Source organism: Sinocyclocheilus grahami, unplaced genomic scaffold (genome assembly GCF_001515645.1).
Source record: "Sinocyclocheilus grahami isolate Dianchi unplaced genomic scaffold, SAMN03320097.WGS_v1.1 scaffold53.1, whole genome shotgun sequence".
In the NCBI taxonomy this organism is placed as follows: domain Eukaryota; kingdom Metazoa; phylum Chordata; class Actinopteri; order Cypriniformes; family Cyprinidae; genus Sinocyclocheilus; species Sinocyclocheilus grahami.
The window spans coordinates 1,003,722-1,024,750 of record NW_015505232.1 but is presented as its reverse complement, the minus strand read 5'-3'; the positions used below and the strand labels follow the sequence as shown (position 1 = coordinate 1,024,750).

Sequence of the window (21,029 nt, the reverse complement as noted above, 5' to 3'; positions counted from 1 at the left end):
CTGTTGCCGCCACTGCCATGTTGTGGAGTCGCTGTGTTTCGTTGTGAAAGCAAAACTACTTTGTTTGGCCTTCCAAAAGAGGACACATCTAGAAATCAGTGGTTAAGTTGTATTTACAACATTGTTCCAGAACAGTTTAACCCAAATATTCAGATGTGTGCAGCACATTTTATGGAGGATGAGGACTGTTTCCTGCGTCTGTGGCACAAAGGCTGTTTCTATAAAGTTGGGCAGTTCCAACTTTGCAAGGACAGTCTGGCGCTTCTGACTCACAGCCTGTAAGTACGTTTTTTTTTTTTTATATTTAAATAATTTGCCAATGATGATTCAAATGCGAGTTTTGAGTAGTATAGAGTAGGCTTGTTGTTTGTTGTTTCTCCGATCACAAATGCAGACATGGTTTTATGTTTACGCAGCACGATACGCAACGCAACGCATAAAAAGACAGTATAAGCCATTATAATCAGTAATTATGTCCCCACTGGATGCAACAAGTGCCTCATTTGTAATGGGTTTTATTGGTTTTGTCTCGTCCTGCTGGGAGACGGCATCACAGTATGGTTAGGGGTGTATCATTTCCCTCACACGCTTGAGGCATTCGGCCAATCACAACGCACTGGATAGCTGGCCAATCAGAGCACACCTCGCTTTTTTAGAGCAATGAGCTTTGTAAAAATCTACACATTTCAGAAAGGCGGGGCATAGAGGAGAAACAATAATGTACATTATATGGAAAATAATGTGTTTTTTGAACCTTAAACCGCATAAACGCATTGCATTACACCTTGCAATTCTTTTTAGCAACGTCATATGACCCCTTTAAAGAACTGTTTCATGACTTTCTTTTAATTTATATATGTATATGTATATGTATATGTAGCTATATATGACCCTGGACCACAAAACCAGTCTTAAGTCACTTGGGTATATTTTTAGTAAGAGCCAAAAAAACATTGTATGGGTCAAAATTATAGATTTTTCTTTTATGCCAAAATCATTAGGATATTAAGTAAAGATCATGTTCCATGAAGATATTTTGTAAATTTCCTAACGTAAATATATCAAAACTTAATTAGATTAGTAATATGCATGGCTAAGAACTTCATTTGGACAACTTTAAAGGCGATTTTCTCAGTATTTAGATTTTTATGCACCCTCAGATTCCAAATTTTCAAATAGTTGTATGTCGGACAAATATTGTCCTATCCTAACAAACCATATTTCAATGCAAAGCTTATTTATTCAGCGTTCAAATTATGTATAAATCTCAATTTCAGAAAATTGACCCTTATGACTGGTTTTGTGGTCCAGGGTCACATATGTATATGTATATGGTTCGGAATCACTTAAAATAATTTTTGCAAAGGTATGAGCTACATATATGATGCTTTTTTTGTCCTTTGCCCTATTTTTTTTATCAGTATATAATTTCTAATTTCTCCTTTGGTGTTCCACAGAAGAAAGAAAGTCATATGTTTTGAGTAAGTCAGAGTACAGTTTTTCTTAGCACGCTAACCTCTTAATTTTAGAGTGAACCCGGCTGACCTGATGTTGATTTCGAAAAAGAAAAGCAGCAGTCATGTGCTTGAGGTATTGGTGCCAATCTAATCTGTCCCTCAGGCGTCCGTTATCACCGTTTTGCGACTTTTCGATTAAACCGAGAAACCATGGAGACTAAATGATCAATAACCACTGTCACGATTCCAGATTCGCTCTGTCGTAAATCTTCCACCGGCTGGCGTCCAGCTCATTTCACTTCACATTTGCAGATTAGTTTCCATCTTACTCAAAACAGAAATGTTTTGAGATGATAAATTATACAATCACAAGAAATTTGTCAACAATTTCCATGCTCCATGACACACCGCTGAGAACGAAGTGATTGTCTAGTTTGCATTGCAATGCATTGTCCTAAAAACACACATACCCAAACAGACACGCATTACACAGGAAGGTCTGTAGAGATGTCGGGGGAAGAGCATAAATCTTTAATATTAACGAGTCTTGCTGTGGCAGGAGACCCAGCAGCTTTGTCCCTCTCTCCTCTCAGCTCGCATACGCTCCCTCGTCATTTAATTAACAGTAGGGAGATTATGGAGGCCCCAGGCCTGTGAAGATCTGATTTAAACATGGAAAAGTTACACTACTGTCGCTTTTTTGGCAGAAAAGGGGAAGTGAAAAGATGATTTGGCCCTCCAGTCTTTCACATTAATGTTAGGTACCACAAACTACCTGATAATATATATATTATGATACAAAAGTCATGATTCAATACATCACCGTGCTTAACAGTATCATAATTGGGATTGAAACTGCAGCATGTGTGGAAGCGAAACTGTGGTTCAATTGCATGTTTCATGTCACTACCAAGAAATGCAGAGTTATTCCTTATTTAGATGATCTGCTTCTTCCTTAATTGAGGAAATTATATGAATGTGAAAATAAATAAGTATTGATATAAGGATTGATTGAAAATCTGGGAAATTTAAACCTGGAAATAAACAGATCATTTCACAAAAAATAAATAAATTAACAAAATAAAGCAATTTGTAATTTTTTATTATTTAAAAAAATATTTAAAGTTATTTTGCCAATTAAATTGTAAAATTGTTTTATTAAATTATGCAAAATAAGTTATGCTAAATATCAATATATAATTGGATCAGTATTATTTTGCCTAATTTCAGAGTTTTTACTCATTTAGATGATCTGCTTATTTGAAGAAATTAAGTGAATGAGCAAATAAATATGTAAATATTAATATAAGTATTGATTGAAAATCTGGGATTTTTTTAAACCTGGAAATAAACAGGTTATTTTGAACAATTTGGCGCATATATATATATATGTACACGTACACACATATATATATATATGTGTGTGTGTGTACATATATATATTTCTTTTAGGGGTGGAACGGTTCAACTTACGGTTCGGGTTGTAGAGTCACGGTTTCGGTACGGTTCGGTATGTGCTATGTTTAGGCAAAAACTATACTGTCAAATAAAAATAAAGAAAATAAGAATAATCTATCTAACTACAAGCAACAGCACAAATAAATACAATAGAGTAAAGATACAAATTAAATAAACAGTGATTTTCAGTTTTTTTTAGGTAGGTCTAACATTAGTTTTCAGGTACAGAAATTGAATAAAGTAATGAAATGTAAAACAGCATTGCATATTTGACTGTATAAATTAAAGATTAATCTATGTTAAAGTTACAAAAACTATTCAATCAAGAGCAGTGGATGATTTCTTTGTTGTTGCTGTTTGATTAATATTAAGAAAGTGCTGTCACTTTAAGAGAATGCACTGATACAGTACGTTCAGCCGGTGTTCTGACACTGTATTTATCCTACTGTAAGGGTAGGTTTAGAGTTGGGGTAGGTGTACATGTTAATAAAGCCTCACACCTTATTAATATCATGCTGGAAGCAAAATCTGATAGGTAGCACTTTTCGCTATCAAATTATTCTACCATCTGTTTAAATGGGAGGTAGCAAAATCTGACTGGGTAGCACAAATCGTCAGAACACCTATAGGATACTTACCAAGACGCTTAATATTTGCGCACGTTCTGAGGCGTGGGTTTGTGCACTTCGGATGAGCGCACGCACAAATATTCTCACTGCGCGCGCGAGCTCGCGTCCTCTGGCTCTTAAATGTTTAAACTGGAAAGCTTAAATGAGTTTAGCTTAAACACAGATATCAACGTGTGCCTGTTAGGTCTCACCTGTGCGCACGCGCTATCAGCACCCGGGTGATGACGGAATAAATGCTCATATTCCAGCATACGGCATTCGCATTGAACAAGAGTGACTGGTTTGTCCACTTTTTTTTTTTTTCATCACTGTTGTTGTAATATATTGGGAAGCCAGAATGCGCATCTATCAACAGAAACATATATTAGCTGAACCCTGTTTGTTTTATGTGTTATTTATAGCAAACCATATTACAGATGCGTTGTCAGATTTAAGTTGAACCGCGGTCTTAGCGTGTGCCGAACCGTGTGTGGAGAACCGTACGGTTCGATTTTTTTCCGCGAACCATTCCACCCCTAATATATATACATAAGGTATATTTCTATTTATATAAACAAATTAATTTTATATACACTACCGGTCAAAAGTTAGGGATCAGAATGATTTTTTTAATGTTTTTTACATTTTTTACATTTTTTAGGAGTTTCTTATGCTCATCAAGGCTGCATTTATTTGATCAAAAATACAGGAAAAAATTTAATATTATTGCGATGTAAAATAAAGTTTTTCTATTTTAATATACATTAAAATCTGATTTATTCCTGTGATGCAAAGCTGAATTTTCAGCATCATTACTCCAGTCTTCAGTGTCACACGATCCTTCAGAAATCATTCTAATATGCTGATTTATTATCAGTGCTGGAAATTGTTGTGCTGCTTAATATTTTTGTGGAACCTGTGATACTTTTTTTCAGGATTCTTTGATGAATAAAAAGTTAAAAAAGAAAAGCATTTAATTAAAATGGAAATCTTTTCTAACAATATACACTACAGTTCAAAAGTTTGGGGTCAGTAAATTTTTATTCTTTCTTTTTTTTGAAAGAAATTAAAACGTTTATTCTTCAAGGATGTGTTAAATTAAGAAGTGATATAAAAAATGTATATTGTTAGAAAATATTTATATTTTGAATAAATGCTGTTCTTTATAACTTTTTATTCATTAAAGAATCCTTAAAGTATCGCAGTTTCCAAAAAAATATTTGGCAGCACAGCTGTTTCCAACACTGATAATTCTAATAATAAATAAGCATATTAGAATGATTTCTGAAGGATCATGTGACACTTTATACTGGAGTAATGGCTGATGGAAATTAATCTTTGCATCACAGAAATAAATTATATTTTAAAGGATATTAAAATAGAAACCATTATTTTATATTGTAATAAATATTTTCAAGATTACAGTTTTTTTTTCCTTCTGTATTTTTGATCAAATAAATGCAGCCTTGATGAGCATAAGAGACTTCTTTAAAAAACATTACAAGCCTTACTGATCCCAAACTTTTGACCGGTAGTGTATATGCAATGAATTTTTATATTTAAATAATTGGTTTAATTGTTTCCTAATAAATAATTTATATTAAGTTATGCTAAATAATGTTTTAGACCCTTCTATATATTGATATATGATTGGATCAGCTCTGTTCACCATGTTGGGTGTTTTTGGAGTAGATGTTTGTGTCTTGGTGTCTGGTGCTGGATGAACGGGGCATGCTGGTAATCAGGTTCCAGTGCCCGCAGGCTAGAAACTTGGAATTATCGAACCTTGTGTGTTGCCCAAGCTCTTGCCTTTTCCTGGAACCGAAGCAGTTAATGTTTCGCCGTAATAGGCACCCACAGCTGCTCTCCAGTTTGACGGGGATGAGTTTGGAGCCTCTGCCTTGCGTGACAGCTGCCTAATTGGGCATTCTCCCCTTGTGGCAGGTGCCGCCTCCTCCAGCCGGGCTGCTGAAGGATGGCAGAGGATTACAGATGAGGACATGGTGACCCTCTCTACTTTCCGTTTGTTGTGGGGGGGGGGGTGGTGTGATATAGTTCAATGCTGCTGGGTTACCAGGAGGAGGAAGTGAGAGGGTGGGGTTCTGCCAGGTGGCGGATGACAGAGTATCACATGACGGTGTCAGTGTGTCAAGGGCACAGACATCAGCAGCGTTGCGGCAGCCTGTTTTTCTCTTAATTCGTTTTGAGGTTTTCACTGTAGTTTTATAGCTCCTGGCTGTCTTCACACATCAGTTCGGAGAGGATGGCAGCTTCCTGTGTGTTCCTGTGCTGCTTCTCTTTCTACTCTCCAGCTGTGTGTGAAACTGCCAAGGTAAGGTTGTGTCCTCTTGTTAGAGGCGATTAATGATACTGGATGTGTAAAAAGTGAATTATTCCTGCTGATGTAAAATGTGCTGTTGGGTTTACTGTCCTGCTGCCTTGTTGACCACAGAGCGGAGGGGACTAACAGCACAGTGGCTAGCCGTGGCCTAGCTGTTAGTTACATACTCTCACAAATTGAGCCCTACGGCTTATGTGGTGATGTGATTTTGAATTCCGCTCAACACATCAAGTCAACATTTCACGTCTTGTTTCTTCTTCTGCCAGTCATTTTCTTTCACCGTTTCATTGTCATATCAATAAAAGAGACGTTGCCTAGCAGATAGTGGATGCTTTGACATGCTGGATAGTAGTTCTGGTGCGCATGTGAACCACGTTTGAATCTCGGGTCATTTTCTGATCCCACTCTCGCCTCCCTGTTGTTTCCTGATGATTTTCCATTGACCATTAAATTAAAGGTAAATAAATATTAAATAAATAAAGTGTAAAAGCAGATTAATTAAAAAAAACTATAAAATTATATTTAAAATAATTATATAAAATAAAAATACAAAAAATAGATTTTTTAATGTTTTTGAAAGAAGTGTCTTATGCGCACTAAGACTGCATTTATTTGTTAAAAAATACAGTATGAAATATTATTGCAAATTTGAAGAACTGTTTTCTGTTCAAAATATATTTTAAACTGTAATTTATTCCTGTGATGGCAAAGTTAAATTTTCAACAGTCTTAAGTGTCACAAGATCCTTCAGAAATCATTTTAATATGCTGATTTGCATGGAAATATTTCTTATTATTTTTTATTAATTTTGAAAACAGTTGTGCTGCTTAATGTTTTAATATATTTTGTGGAATACAGTTTTTCCTAGATTATTTGAAAGTTCAAAAGAATAATTTAATGTGTCCTTACTGAATAAAAATATTAAAATAGTACTTGTAAAAAAATGCTAATATAAATAAATTGTATTTTTGAATGGTAGTGTACATTAAATCAATTTATACCAGCATGTTTTTTCCCCACTTTTATTATTTTGATTGTGGAAAGAGGACAGGAAATGATGGCGGGAATGGGATTAGGGAAATTCTATGAGCTGGATTTGAATTTGTGTTGATGACAAATTATTTTTTAACTATATGTAGCCTATGTTTTTTGTGTGCAGATAGAGAGTGAGTCTGGGAGGTGGGGTTTAAAGATTCATCCATCCCTAAATTATGATAAATTGGTTTTCTCCTCTGACATACCTTTCCCCTTGAGTGTTTATATGGGTGATTGCTCATGTGTTTTTTTGGTGTTTACCTCGGGTGCATCTGTACCTGTGTGTGGCGGCTACAGGTGCGTGTTTGGTTTCTGTTTTGTATATTCCTGGCTGTAAATGTGTCCACGTGCATGTGTTTGTGTTCAAACGGGGCCGTGCAGCTGGGGTTGTACTCCAGGTTTGACTTTCACCTTGTTTCCCCCCCGTAGCTGTTTTGAAAGTGTCGAGTGGAACGACCATGTAATCTGTACCCACACAGCCTTGAGGGCAGCGGTGATCAGCCCAGCTGTTTTCTCATTCCCTCCAGCCAAGGAAAGAGTTGAAATGTGTGTTTGAGTGAATGTGTGAGAGCGAATTATTTGTGTGTGTGTGTGGAGGGAGAGATTCATTAGTATTCTGCTGAGGAGTCCTGCCGGTAGAGCAAATTGATTACCACACTTCACCTGTCTGAGCCTCCTGAGATCTGCAGCGAAGACGCCCACTCTGTCTGCGCTCCCGTCGCCTCCGTAACGGAGGGCCGCTCTCATTAGCCGTCATTAAACAAAGCTTATAGTCAAGACAATGTTGTCTTACGTAGTTCTAGAAAGTGTGAAGATTGCTGCTATAGTCCTGAGGGCTTTCTTGAAATGGAGATTTCTAGGAGTTGTTAAAGGTGTTTTCTTGGAGGGAAATGGATCGTTTGTGCATTTGTGTGTGCTTTAAATTGAATCATCCGTCTAGGTGACCTTTTGGAGTAAGACTGCAGTAGCATGGGAATTCATATCTGTGCTAAACACTTGTGAAGTCCTGAAGAATGAACCTGAATGCACCACAGTTGCATGCCATTCAGAACGTTATTCCAACTTGAAGTAGAAATGAAATCTGAAATTGAACTAGGACTTACATTTGAATTTGAATAGTAGAATTAAAACTAAATCACAATGGAAGAACACTTTATTTCCTTCCTTTCATGCCATTAGCGGTTACATTTCTTTGAATTGCAATTCTGTAAATCCACTTCCTATCATTTGCAATTCAAATTCCAGTTTGTCTTCTTGTGGGTATGGCCAATTCAATTCAAAGCTTAGAGGTGTAGCAGGATCTGTGGTGTAGTCGTAGTAGGAGCAGCGAGGAGCAGGGTAAGATTTGGAACTGCCTGTGTTGTGATTAAGGAGACAGCGGGTGAGTAGATATGGAGGAGTTGGCAAGTGGAGTCAAAGTGTTTTCTGCGAGTAGCAGGAGTGTGTGCGCTCTACAGCCCCAGTGATAAGAGTGGAGAGTGAATGAGATGCTGTAATTGTACTCGGGTGGCATTTCGTTGGCAAGTTCTGCCAAAATTCTTGCCAACTGGAATGATGTGCCAAGAGGAGGAACCCAGGTGCTTTGTCTTTTCATTGGTTAAGTGCACTTAATCAATTAAGAAATTTAATAGGATCTGTTTTGAATGTAATTTCTAGCTGTACGCTGAAGTTTATAAATATGAAAGTACTGGAGTTCCTTATGAGCCGAGCAACAGAATTTAATGAGCTGTAGGAAATAGTGACCTTATGCAAGTATATTGTATGAAACTTATGGTATGGCACGAAGTAATTCAGTGTCAAATTTAGACTTGAATTTTATTTATTTGATTGTATTAATGTACCATTTTATTTTATTTTATTCGTTACATTTACAACCTCTTTTTCTAAACGGCACAATTAAAGTCTGCTTTTGTGTGTCTTTTACTTTTGTTTATTTTCTTTTTTCCCATTTTTACAATTCTTTTAAAATATATATATATTTTTTTAAATATGATTTAAAAATTCTAAGGAAACAGCAAGTTTAATTTGTAGTGTTTACTAACTGGTCATGTTTCTCTTAAATAAGATCACTGTCAAAGGGCATTTTTGTTTTGTTCCTTAGCTAGTTTGTTTGTTCTAAATGACTTGGTTTTAGATGTAGCATACTCAGTTTGCAGAGCTCCATGGGGCTGTTTATTTGCTCTATGTTTTACTTCAAAACAGCGAAAGTTCACTGATGTGGATGTTTCAGTCGTGTTTGTTGAGGTAGCACGTTGCTCCTCTTATTTAATTTTCTCGAGCTATATTGAATTTACAAAATCTGTCCGGCGTATCTGAATGAACACCAGCTGCCTACGATAACATGATGGAAAGCGATTCACACGGCTCCCTTTCCTTTAAAATTTCTTTAACCTTGGCTTACCTTTAACGCTGGGGAAGCGTCTGCCAGTGTGGTGTCAGATATTAGTGATACGTGCAGCAAGGACTGGGTTGTCACTTTTTATTAACACTGAGCGCTTTGCATGGACTCCAGCTGTTGCGTGCACTGAGACTCAGACGCACTTGACCTTGACTCGCAGCACAGTTCCTGTGGCTCACCCTATTTTTAATCATGCATTTTAAATGGTGCAAATGGATTATGGTTCCTTATAATGGGGATCATTCATTAACCTTTTTTTTTGTTAGGGTACTTTGTGGGACTGGTTGAATTCCAATTAATTTCCTACCCCACATGCGAGGAACGCCAGATTGGCTTTGGATATCAAATCCCTGACATTTGCGTCAAGAAGTCCGGCATTCGCAGTTAAGGCCATTTTTTTTTTTTTTTGGTCCAGCTCCTCAAGGGAAATTGCCTCTCAGCCACTGATGATGGTTTGACCTTCCTGCTCATGGTGTCTGGGTGAGCAAAGAAAGACGCCCTGCCATGATAAAGCTTCCTGTCTGCCACTGTTCCCTTCACCACTGGCTAGTGAAATCACTTAAAATGCTGTTGGGTGTGAATGTTTGACATTGTCAGAGATAATGGATAATCACTTGCAGACCGCTGGAGGGAGAGAGACAGAGGGGAAAAGAGAGAGAGGGAGAGAGAAAATATTTTGTATTTCTTGTGCAAAAGGGTCATGTGTGAGAAAGGCGAATGGAGGGTATGCTGTGAGATCGCACCTTAGACCTGTATTTCCTGTCCCATGTGTGCCTGCTTCTTCTCAAAATAAGGTCTTAGGAAATACAAGTCTTATTTGTTGGAATCGTTGATTTGAAGAGTCTTGTTGTTTTGGACCCCAATTTCAGAATTGAAACTCAGAAGAAAGAAAGTCATATATTATAAGTCATATTAAAGTGACATGAGGGTGAGTAAATTATAACAGAATTTTCATTTTTGGCTTTGCTTTATCCCTTAACAGTTTGCTTTTGTTTTCATGGACGAGATCTAATCTAGCATGATCTGATTGTAGTCCAGTCTTGAATGATGTGTTTACTTCATTGTTCTTATGGTCCAGTTTTTCAGCCCGTCTGTTTATCTTCTTTCTCCACCTGTCCCAAGTTTTACCTTTTATTTGTAGGGTAGTAGCACCTCCTTTAGCGGGAAATTAATCTTAATCTGCCACATTAAGATTAGCGTGAGACGTCAGATGGCCTCGTTCTAGCAGGTTGTCCTCTTTGTTGTTAAATTTAGGTCAGTGACCCAGGCTGATTCTGTAACTGAGACTGAATTAGTTTATGAATTAGTTTTCCTATTTGCCGTCATTGCTGTTGTAACCTGTTGCACCCGACCTTTGCAACTTAATGCAGTTTGCATCAAATTTAAATGTGTGTGACCTTGTGCTGATTCTCGCAGGATTTTACTGTCATGTCATCTTGAGGATCTTAAGTTACTACGGCACATTCAGGATATTCAAGGCGTGAGCATGCTGTTGAATTGCTGTAACAGCATTCCCAGTTCAAGGTCAAGCTTAACTCCTCGGCAAACCGCTGTAACATGTTACCCCGTTGCTGAAGGGGCAGGACATGGAGGGTAAGATGTTCTCTGGCAGCTGAGCACTGCTTTAGGGGAGCTGGAATCCTGTATTAATTAACCTTTGTGGTGGTGGCCCTGACAGTGGGAAGTCAGGAGTGTTTATGGAAGCAGTTCTGACAGGGTTCAGACCCGTCGAGCGAGCAGCCAGCGGTGCTGTCATGTTATCTGATGCCGTGGCTCTGTGGAGGAGCGGTCTGACAGGTGTGCCATGTGTGCCCCTCTACACCTGCCAGCCTGCTGAGCCACTACTGGCCTGAGCGTGAAGGGCTGCTGACAGCCGATTTTAAATGGGTATTCACTTCTTTAATCATGTTATGCGAGGGAGACTGTCATATCTGAGAAAGAAGAAAAACTTGTTTTACTGAATTTAACAAAAGTTTGAATGTTTTTCTGTCATAATGTAATTTAGTATTTGCACACATGTGAAAGAGTCGTTTTAAATGTTGCAGGTGAATTTTGTGAGTGACTTTTGGTGATTATAAGTGAACATTTTTAAGCACAGCAAGCAAAACGTTGTCCATCTTACTAACAAAGTTTAAGCAAATATCTATCTTTTGAGCAAACATTGTAATTTAGAATGTTTTTCTGTCATAATGTAATTTAGTATTTGCACACATGTGAAAGAGTCGTTTTAAATGTTGCAGGTGAATTTTGTGAGTGACTTTTGGTGATATAAGTGAACATTTTTAAGCACAGCAAGCAAAACGTTGTCCATCTTACTAACAAAGTTTAAGCAAATATCTATCTTTTGAGCAAACATTGTAATTTAAAAAAAAAACTTAAGTTGTTCATTTACTCTCCCTAATCTGTGAACTGACAACTCTCAGAAATGCTCAGCAAGTAATGGATATAAAAATACCTTCTTTAAACATGAGAACAAACATTGAGTGGTCCTGAAATGTTCTAAAGAAAAAGTTGGGTGGCAGAGCAGTTTGATTGACAGTTGCTGCAAGAATGTTCCTATAAAGTTAAGTTTCTATAAAGAGTTTGTCCAACACAAGTTTTATGTTCACTCTGAAGTTTTTTAATTTTTTTTATTTAATTAGTTTTTCTGTGATAATTGGTTTTGACAGAGACTTCAAAGAAAGTTACAGTGGTTATTTTGATGATGCTGGCATGTTGACGCCTGTCACTCATGTAGTGTTTTCTTTTCTCGTGCTTTAGGTTCCTGTGTGGCCACGTCTGAGATCAGAAGAGCAAACAGGCAACGCTGAGCCATTGGTTCCTCCCAGAGGATCTCCCAAATATAGAGCTTATGGTTCATCAGGACAGAGAAACCTGCTCATTCCTCTGGTTGTGCTTACAACATATTTTAAAGCAGTGCGGATTTACTTATAGAATGCGCAGCGATGCCAGCTGGGTTTTCGTGCTTGACATTACAAATGCCCACTGGTCCTATTTGTAAAACTCTTTGACTGAAAAGGAACAAAATCCAAAGCACGATTGGAGTTCTCTGCTCTCATCATTTATGGCACATTTTCATTAGTTGTAAAACATCACATCAGGGCATCCTACTGTTGAACATGACTCATGGGGTGGAGTCTGGCACTGAAACTCACCAGGATTCTGCTGCTTTAACATATCTGGAAGGTTTGCTAATGCATCCGGTCACCACTGGACCTGCTGCCACTGCTACACAGAGGTCAGAACCTGTCCAAAACAATGAAGAGAATGCCAACAGGGTGACTAGGGTGTTTCAGCTCCCTAACCATGGCTCCCCCTCACAAGACAAGCGTAGCCCACCTAGTGCGGCCTCACAGCACCTTAAAAAAGCCAGGCTGCTTCGCTCAGGAGCATGGAGTGAAGATGACAGCCAGAAACAAACAGGCACTGCAGCAGAAGTGAACGGACAGAGAAAGGAGCACTACAAAGGAGGCCTGGATGGCTCTGAGCAGGGGGAGAGCACCTTGCTCGCTTCTCTGCTGCAGTCCTTCAGCTCTCGGCTGCAGAGTGTCGCCTTGTCACAGCACATTTCTCAAAGCCACAAACCGCTCGACAGGGACAGCAGTGAAAGTGCTCCTGCTGATAAGGAAACCTACCAGAGTTACGGCACAGCATCAGGCCGCCTAAAAAGCCTCATGAGGAAAAGCAAGCAACAGAACCATAACACCGTGCCTTACTGTCGTCAGAGCAACCAGAACAGAAGCTCAGATTCTCCTCATTCTTCTCAAAGCTCTGCCCAGCCCACTAGCTCTGAATCCATGTCCTGCACTGAGCGACTCAAGGCTGTTGCCAACATGGTACACACTAGGTCCAGTCCGGCCCCTTCACCCAAGCCCAGTGTCGCCTGCAGTCAGCTGGCCTTGTTGCTGTCCAGCGAGGCTCATCTACAGCAGTACTCCAGAGAGCAGGCCATGAAAGCACAATTAACTAGTAGATCAGCCAGCGAGAGGCTAGCAGCCATGGCTACTCAACAAACGCAGGATAAGAGGCCTCCCAGCATGGGGCTGCCAACAACTGCCCCAGACATGCTAAGCTCCTTAAATGTTCAAAACGGAACACTCCCCCCACCAGCAGTAAACTCCAGCAAAAAAAGCCCTTCCCTTTCCTCACCCTCCATGAGACCCCCCAAAGAGAGACGGCCCTTTGACAGACATAGTCGACCGCCACAAAACTGCAGCAGCCTGTTGCTCCTACTTCTGAACAACCACAACTCCCAGCAGCAGCTCACCAGGAATGGACACCTGGAGGATGACTATGGCTTCCTCCCGAGCCGGGCCTCCTCCCTGCAGTCTGACAGCGAGTACTCCAGCCAGGATAACAGCCTGACCAAAGACAGCAGTGATGCTGAGAGCTTCTCCAGCTGTTCCCCCATCGACCTCTCCATGAAAAGCAAAGCGCTTAGCCAAAAATCCGAAGCCTGCTCTTCCTTAACCCCCTCTGTGGATAAGCTCACAGAGTCTCTCATAAACACGTGGAAGCCGGAACCTTCTGTGCCAAAGGTCCGTGAGGCCACAGATCTGGATACCAGCCCAGACGTGAAATCCCATGATAAGGTCACTCTAATGCAGTTACTGCTGGACCACAGAAATAACGAGAAGGTAAACAAAAGTTCAGTTAATCCTAATTTGAGGCCTGACGCAATAATCAGCAGCTTGACTGCAGGCCCACTTAAACGGATTGGCACACCTGAGGACAGCAGAACGTGGAGTCCTCTGGACCGGCAAACCACTAACTTCAGCTCGATCTCCCCTTCATACTCCTTTCCCTCACCCCATGCCCAGTCCAGTCCCTTAGATCTGTGTAAGTCTAAAGCTCACTCAAGTGAAAAGACACTGGAGCCTCCTTTCAGTGCCAGCAAGCTACTACAAAATCTGGCCCAGAGTGGTAAAAACAACTTGTCACCCTCTCCCCCTCACAAACCGACAAGCAGAAGGCAAAGCCCAGAACTTGAGCTTGACAAGCCTCAGGCACTTTTGGATCAACTTGTCGTTCCACACAAGCGGAACAGAGCCTCCATGCTAGATGGAGGTTCCCCTCCTGCTCTCCCAGCTCATAAATTTGAGCGATCACCCCCTGCATCAACACAGATAGAAAACCTTCTTGAGAAACGCACGGTACTGCAGCTTCTCCTGGGAACAGCTTCCCAGAAGGAAAGAACCAGTGGGCACAGAGTCTTGGAAGAAACCTCAGGGGGACTGGAGAAACCTCAGAGGGGCTCTGTCAACTGTGACGGCTCAAACGGACCTTCTCCGCAACTTAAGATCAAAACTGAGCCAGTAGAGGAGAATCTTTCATCAGATAGCTCTGATGATGGGGTGTACAATCAGAGACGATCATCACAACACTCACCTATTGCTGAAGCACGGGACACAATAAAATCTGAGCTATGTCCTACAGAAACAGCTGCTAAATTTGGACTTCTCAGCCAGCTTTTGAAACAGCAGAATGCTACCTACCATTCAAACCCACATACCAGGCTCCTCAGAAATTCTGTAAAAGAGGAGCCAGTGGATTTTCAGAGCCCTTTTCCTAAGAAAAGAAAACTGTGCATTGAGCTAGCAGAGCACCTAAGTAATGAACTCTGTCAGCCGTCTCAAGATACCACTAGTGACAATCTGGTGTCTGGAACACCTGAATTTAAAGGCAGAGGGCTGGCAAAACCAAAAGAAGAAGAGTTAGTAGGGAGTCCTAGGAGCAAAACCCCTCTCTCCAGAGAAAGCCAAGGCTTCAATGTTCTTAAGCAACTCCTCCTGTCAGAAAACTGTCTGAAAGAGCTACCCCAACCCAGAGGGACCCCAAGTCCCTTCATCCCTCAGGCAGACTGTGCAGCCAATGGGAACTTAACCCAGTCTTATTTACCTCAAGAGTTGTCATACTTACCGTGGTACCCCTATTCTCTCAATACAAATCCCAAAACACCTGCACCTGTTGATACCACTGGGGGGTCGCTAGTTTGGGCTAAGGGCTCTCCTAAAGCCAGTCCTAAACCTGTTAAAAAAGAACCTGAGGGGTCTCCTGGAGAAACTTTTATCAGGGAGGAGAGATCCAGTCCAGACTCACCCCCTTTAACCAGGTCTAATCCGATTCTTTACTACATGCTTCAGCGGGGGAACGGTCAGCTCAGACCTGAGATCCCGGATCAGGTGCAGCCGGCCCACTGCGTCATGGGTGCAAAAGTGGAGTCGTGTATTGACTATGAGCACAGAATAAACTCTACAGTCCACAGACAGACTCACAGCTAGAGAGAAGAGAGCCTAAACGGCTCTATGAAAAAATGGTAGATATGAACTGCCAAAGACTGAGAGAAGCTGAAGAACTGTGTATGTTCATTTGTCTATTATATCGTTTTTTTTTTCATTTAAAAACAGAAACTGAATAAATGTAACCATGGGACATGGCAGTTCAGTTTAAAACATTTGGCTTTTGCCACTGCTTTAAATGGTTTAATTTGTCCATTTGTTTGATTTGTTATTTTTACTGATGTCATAAGGTGATGCTCCGTGATATAATTATTTTGTATGCATATATTGGAATGTTTGTTTTTTTTTGTATGTATGCTAAGCTAACTGCTTTGTCCAGCACAATGTAAAATGTCCACCATGAAAAGCTTTTCCTTTTTCCACAACTGAAACATTTATGAAGAACATCCTATTATGTGTATTATTGATGAATCCAGAAATGTTACTGCTAATTTCACAATATATTTATCTACAGCCAAATCAGGACCCTTTTCATTTTATTGAGGCAAAGAAAATTGTACATTCTAAGCACAATATTGGATTTGTGGCATTGAAATGTTTAGTTATAAAGTATATTTTCTTACAGCAGAATATAAAGGAATGTCAGTGTAATCTATCAGGTATCTTTCTTGTAAAGCTAGCTGAGGTCAAGAGGGTTTTCACATGTGATCACAAGGCAGCAACATTTACTGGAATGTTCTATAATTGTAGCGTAGTCAGATTTACAGTGCTTTATTTTTCATCAGGAATGAAACTATAGCTGTTATGTGGTGATAATGGCATGACGTTTAAAGGTGTCATAGGATGCTACATGCACTTTTACAAGTTGTTTGAACTGAAATGTGTGTTGGCAGTGTGTGTACACAACCACCCTATAATGATAAAAATCCACCCAGTGGTTTTTTAAAAATCTGGTTAAATGTTTTCCCCTTTCTCAAATCGAGCCGATCTCAGATTCCCCTCCCACGATAGTTTGATTGACAGTAGCGTTTCAGCACAGACTGGACTGGTGTCTTACCTTAGACCCACCCTGAGTGACTGTCATCAGTCCGCCATTGTTTCACCGCTGCAGCAGATGTAGACAAGAATGACTCTTAAGCGATTGAGGTCTTCTGTTGTTGGATGTTATAATGAACATAGCAGTCGTCATTTACTCCCGACATCTGAGCCGCTGAACTCGCAGTGGATTACATTGTTTCTGAAGGGAATGCGCCCCCGATCTACATAAATGCGTCTATGTTCGTGTGAATCATTCATGATCCAGCCTCATCTACAGAAGTGAGCATAATGTTTTGTAATGAATCCTTGCAAATCGCCTTTCTTAATAATGTGCTAATTAGCAAGTTTCACGATGAATGCGGCTGAAGTAAACAGTCTCTCTGAGAGCAGCTCGGAAGAGAGGGGCGGGGTCAGCATAGCTCATTAACATTTAAAGGAAAATGCTACAAAAATGGCTTGCGCTGAAAAGAGCTGTTTTTGACAGGGTAAAAAAAGGGGTTTTTTCACTACCATTGAACATTTTTAACCAAACTGTGTTACAGACTTTTCATTAAGACCCTAAAGAATCATATCAACTTGTGGAAAATGGGCATCCTATGACCCCTTTTTGTTTTGTATCTTATCTAAAAATCCTATATGTAGCATTTACGGTGTTGACAAGAATTTGAATATTGAAAGAGGTGATACAGTTTGTCCACCAAAGCCATGAGGGGTAATTATATTTATGGATACTGTTTGAATCAGACACTCTACTTAGAGAAGGGATTGGAATTCAGTCTGATTCTTTTGTTTTTTATGTTCACTTTATTTGCATCTTTTCAGTTTTGTTTTTTTTCAGATAAAGGCCCATCACTTGAGTCTTAAACATTATCCCAAAAAAAAAAACACAGATTACTGATTTTATTCCACGTTCTCTGTATGATTCATATGTTTTGACAATGATTAGATACATTTATGTAAATATTGATATCAGGATAACTAGTTTGTATTGTTCAAGACAAAAAAAATAGTTTTTAACGTCTTGCATTGTACATAAGAAAACTGTAATAATGTAAATATGGGTACTGGAGGACGACACTTTTCTGCATGTCTATGTTGTGCTAACGATAATCTTTGTTCACATCTACTGCTCTGTCCGAGGCTCTTTGCTGCCTGTAGCATGCACACAAACGGACCTTCTCCGCAACTTAAGATCAAAACTGAGCCAGTAGAGGAGAATCTTTCATCAGATAGCTCTGATGATGGGGTGTACAATCAGAGACGATCATCACAACACTCACCTATTGCTGAAGCACGGGACACAATAAAATCTGAGCTATGTCCTACAGAAACAGCTGCTAAATTTGGACTTCTCAGCCAGCTTTTGAAACAGCAGAATGCTACCTACCATTCAAACCCACATACCAGGCTCCTCAGAAATTCTGTAAAAGAGGAGCCAGTGGATTTTCAGAGCCCTTTTCCTAAGAAAAGAAAACTGTGCATTGAGCTAGCAGAGCACCTAAGTAATGAACTCTGTCAGCCGTCTCAAGATACCACTAGTGACAATCTGGTGTCTGGAACACCTGAATTTAAAGGCAGAGGGCTGGCAAAACCAAAAGAAGAAGAGTTAGTAGGGAGTCCTAGGAGCAAAACCCCTCTCTCCAGAGAAAGCCAAGGCTTCAATGTTCTTAAGCAACTCCTCCTGTCAGAAAACTGTCTGAAAGAGCTACCCCAACCCAGAGGGACCCCAAGTCCCTTCATCCCTCAGGCAGACTGTGCAGCCAATGGGAACTTAACCCAGTCTTATTTACCTCAAGAGTTGTCATACTTACCGTGGTACCCCTATTCTCTCAATACAAATCCCAAAACACCTGCACCTGTTGATACCACTGGGGGGTCGCTAGTTTGGGCTAAGGGCTCTCCTAAAGCCAGTCCTAAACCTGTTAAAAAAGAACCTGAGGGGTCTCCTGGAGAAACTTTTATCAGGGAGGAGAGATCCAGTCCAGACTCACCCCCTTTAACCAGGTCTAATCCGATTCTTTACTACATGCTTCAGCGGGGGAACGGTCAGCTCAGACCTGAGATCCCGGATCAGGTGCAGCCGGCCCACTGCGTCATGGGTGCAAAAGTGGAGTCGTGTATTGACTATGAGCACAGAATAAACTCTACAGTCCACAGACAGACTCACAGCTAGAGAGAAGAGAGCCTAAACGGCTCTATGAAAAAATGGTAGATATGAACTGCCAAAGACTGAGAGAAGCTGAAGAACTGTGTATGTTCATTTGTCTATTATATCGTTTTTTTTTTCATTTAAAAACAGAAACTGAATAAATGTAACCATGGGACATGGCAGTTCAGTTTAAAACATTTGGCTTTTGCCACTGCTTTAAATGGTTTAATTTGTCCATTTGTTTGATTTGTTATTTTTACTGATGTCATAAGGTGATGCTCCGTGATATAATTATTTTGTATGCATATATTGGAATGTTTGTTTTTTTTTGTATGTATGCTAAGCTAACTGCTTTGTCCAGCACAATGTAAAATGTCCACCATGAAAAGCTTTTCCTTTTTCCACAACTGAAACATTTATGAAGAACATCCTATTATGTGTATTATTGATGAATCCAGAAATGTTACTGCTAATTTCACAATATATTTATCTACAGCCAAATCAGGACCCTTTTCATTTTATTGAGGCAAAGAAAATTGTACATTCTAAGCACAATATTGGATTTGTGGCATTGAAATGTTTAGTTATAAAGTATATTTTCTTACAGCAGAATATAAAGGAATGTCAGTGTAATCTATCAGGTATCTTTCTTGTAAAGCTAGCTGAGGTCAAGAGGGTTTTCACATGTGATCACAAGGCAGCAACATTTACTGGAATGTTCTATAATTGTAGCGTAGTCAGATTTACAGTGCTTTATTTTTCATCAGGAATGAAACTATAGCTGTTATGTGGTGATAATGGCATGACGTTTAAAGGTGTCATAGGATGCTACATGCACTTTTACAAGTTGTTTGAACTGAAATGTGTGTTGGCAGTGTGTGTACACAACCACCCTATAATGATAAAAATCCACCCAGTGGTTTTTTAAAAATCTGGTTAAATGTTTTCCCCTTTCTCAAATCGAGCCGATCTCAGATTCCCCTCCCACGATAGTTTGATTGACAGTAGCGTTTCAGCACAGACTGGACTGGTGTCTTACCTCAGACCCACCCTGAGTGACTGTCATCAGTCCGCCATTGTTTCACCGCTGCAGCAGATGTAGACAAGAATGACTCTTAAGCGATTGAGGTCTTCTGTTGTTGGATGTTATAATGAACATAGCAGTCGTCATTTACTCCCGACATCTGAGCCGCTGAACTCGCAGTGGATTACATTGTTTCTGAAGGGAATGCGCCCCCGATCTACATAAATGCGTCTATGTTTGCGTGAATCATTCATGATCCAGCCTCATCTACAGAAGAAGTGAGCATAATGTTTTGTAATGAATCCTTGCAAATCGCCTTTCTTAATAATGTGCTAATTAGCAAGTTTCACGATGAATGCGGCTGAAGTAAACGGTCTCTCTGAGAGCAGCTCGGAAGAGAGGGGCGGGGTCAGCATAGCTCATTAACATTTAAAGGAAAATGCTACAAAAATGGCTTGCGCTGAAAAGAGCTGTTTTTGACAGGGTAAAAAAAGGGGTTTTTTCACTACCATTGAACATTTTTAACCAAACTGTGTTACAGACTTTTCATTAAGACCCTAAAGAATCATATCAACTTGTGGAAAATGGGCATCCTATGACCCCTTTTTGTTTTGTATCTTATCTAAAAATCCTATATGTAGCATTTACGGTGTTGACAAGAATTTGAATATTGAAAGAGGTGATACAGTTTGTCCAACAAAGCCATGAGGGGTAATTATATTTATGGATACTGTTTGAATCAGACACTCTACTGAGAGAAGGGATTGGAATTCAGTCTGATTCTTTAGTTTTTTATGTTCACTTTATTTGCATCTTTTCAGTTTTTTTTTTTTTTCAGATAAAGGCCCATCACTTGAGTCTTATATCTATCTATCTATCTATGTATTGTTCTTTCATTTAGTTATCTATCTCTATCTATCATCTATCTATCTATCTATGTATGTATTGTTCGTTCATTCATTTAGTTATCTATATATCTATCTATATCTGTATTGTTCGTTCGTTCATTTAGTTGTTCAATATCTATCTATCTATGTATTGTTCGTTCATTTAGTTATCTATCTATCTATCATCTATCATCTATCTATCTATCTATGTTTTCTGTCTATAAAATCTAAAAGCCTTTGAAATTCAAGGCTTTTAGATTCAAGGCCCCTAAAATTCCAGTTTTGTCTTAACAAACTTTGCTTTTATAGTTAGTTACTTGTATGTGAGGCTTTTTAAATTCAATGGATTTTAATTCTACTTCCTTACAATTCTGTATCAGTTCAAATTCGAGATC

General features: G+C 39.5%; 1 protein-coding gene across 1 annotated transcript in view; it reads left to right on the top strand.

Moving 5' to 3' along the window:
* Positions 1–14,701, top strand: part of nrip1b (nuclear receptor interacting protein 1b) — a 33,179-nt gene extending 18,478 nt beyond the window's left edge. Inside the window, 2 exon segments of the mRNA XM_016269566.1 lie at positions 12,058–14,540; positions 14,542–14,701. Coding sequence (XP_016125052.1) covers positions 12,417–14,540; positions 14,542–14,616 — 2,199 coding nt within the window. The 5' untranslated portion in view covers positions 12,058–12,416 and the 3' untranslated portion in view covers positions 14,617–14,701.
* Positions 14,702–21,029: the final 6,328 nt, after the last annotated feature.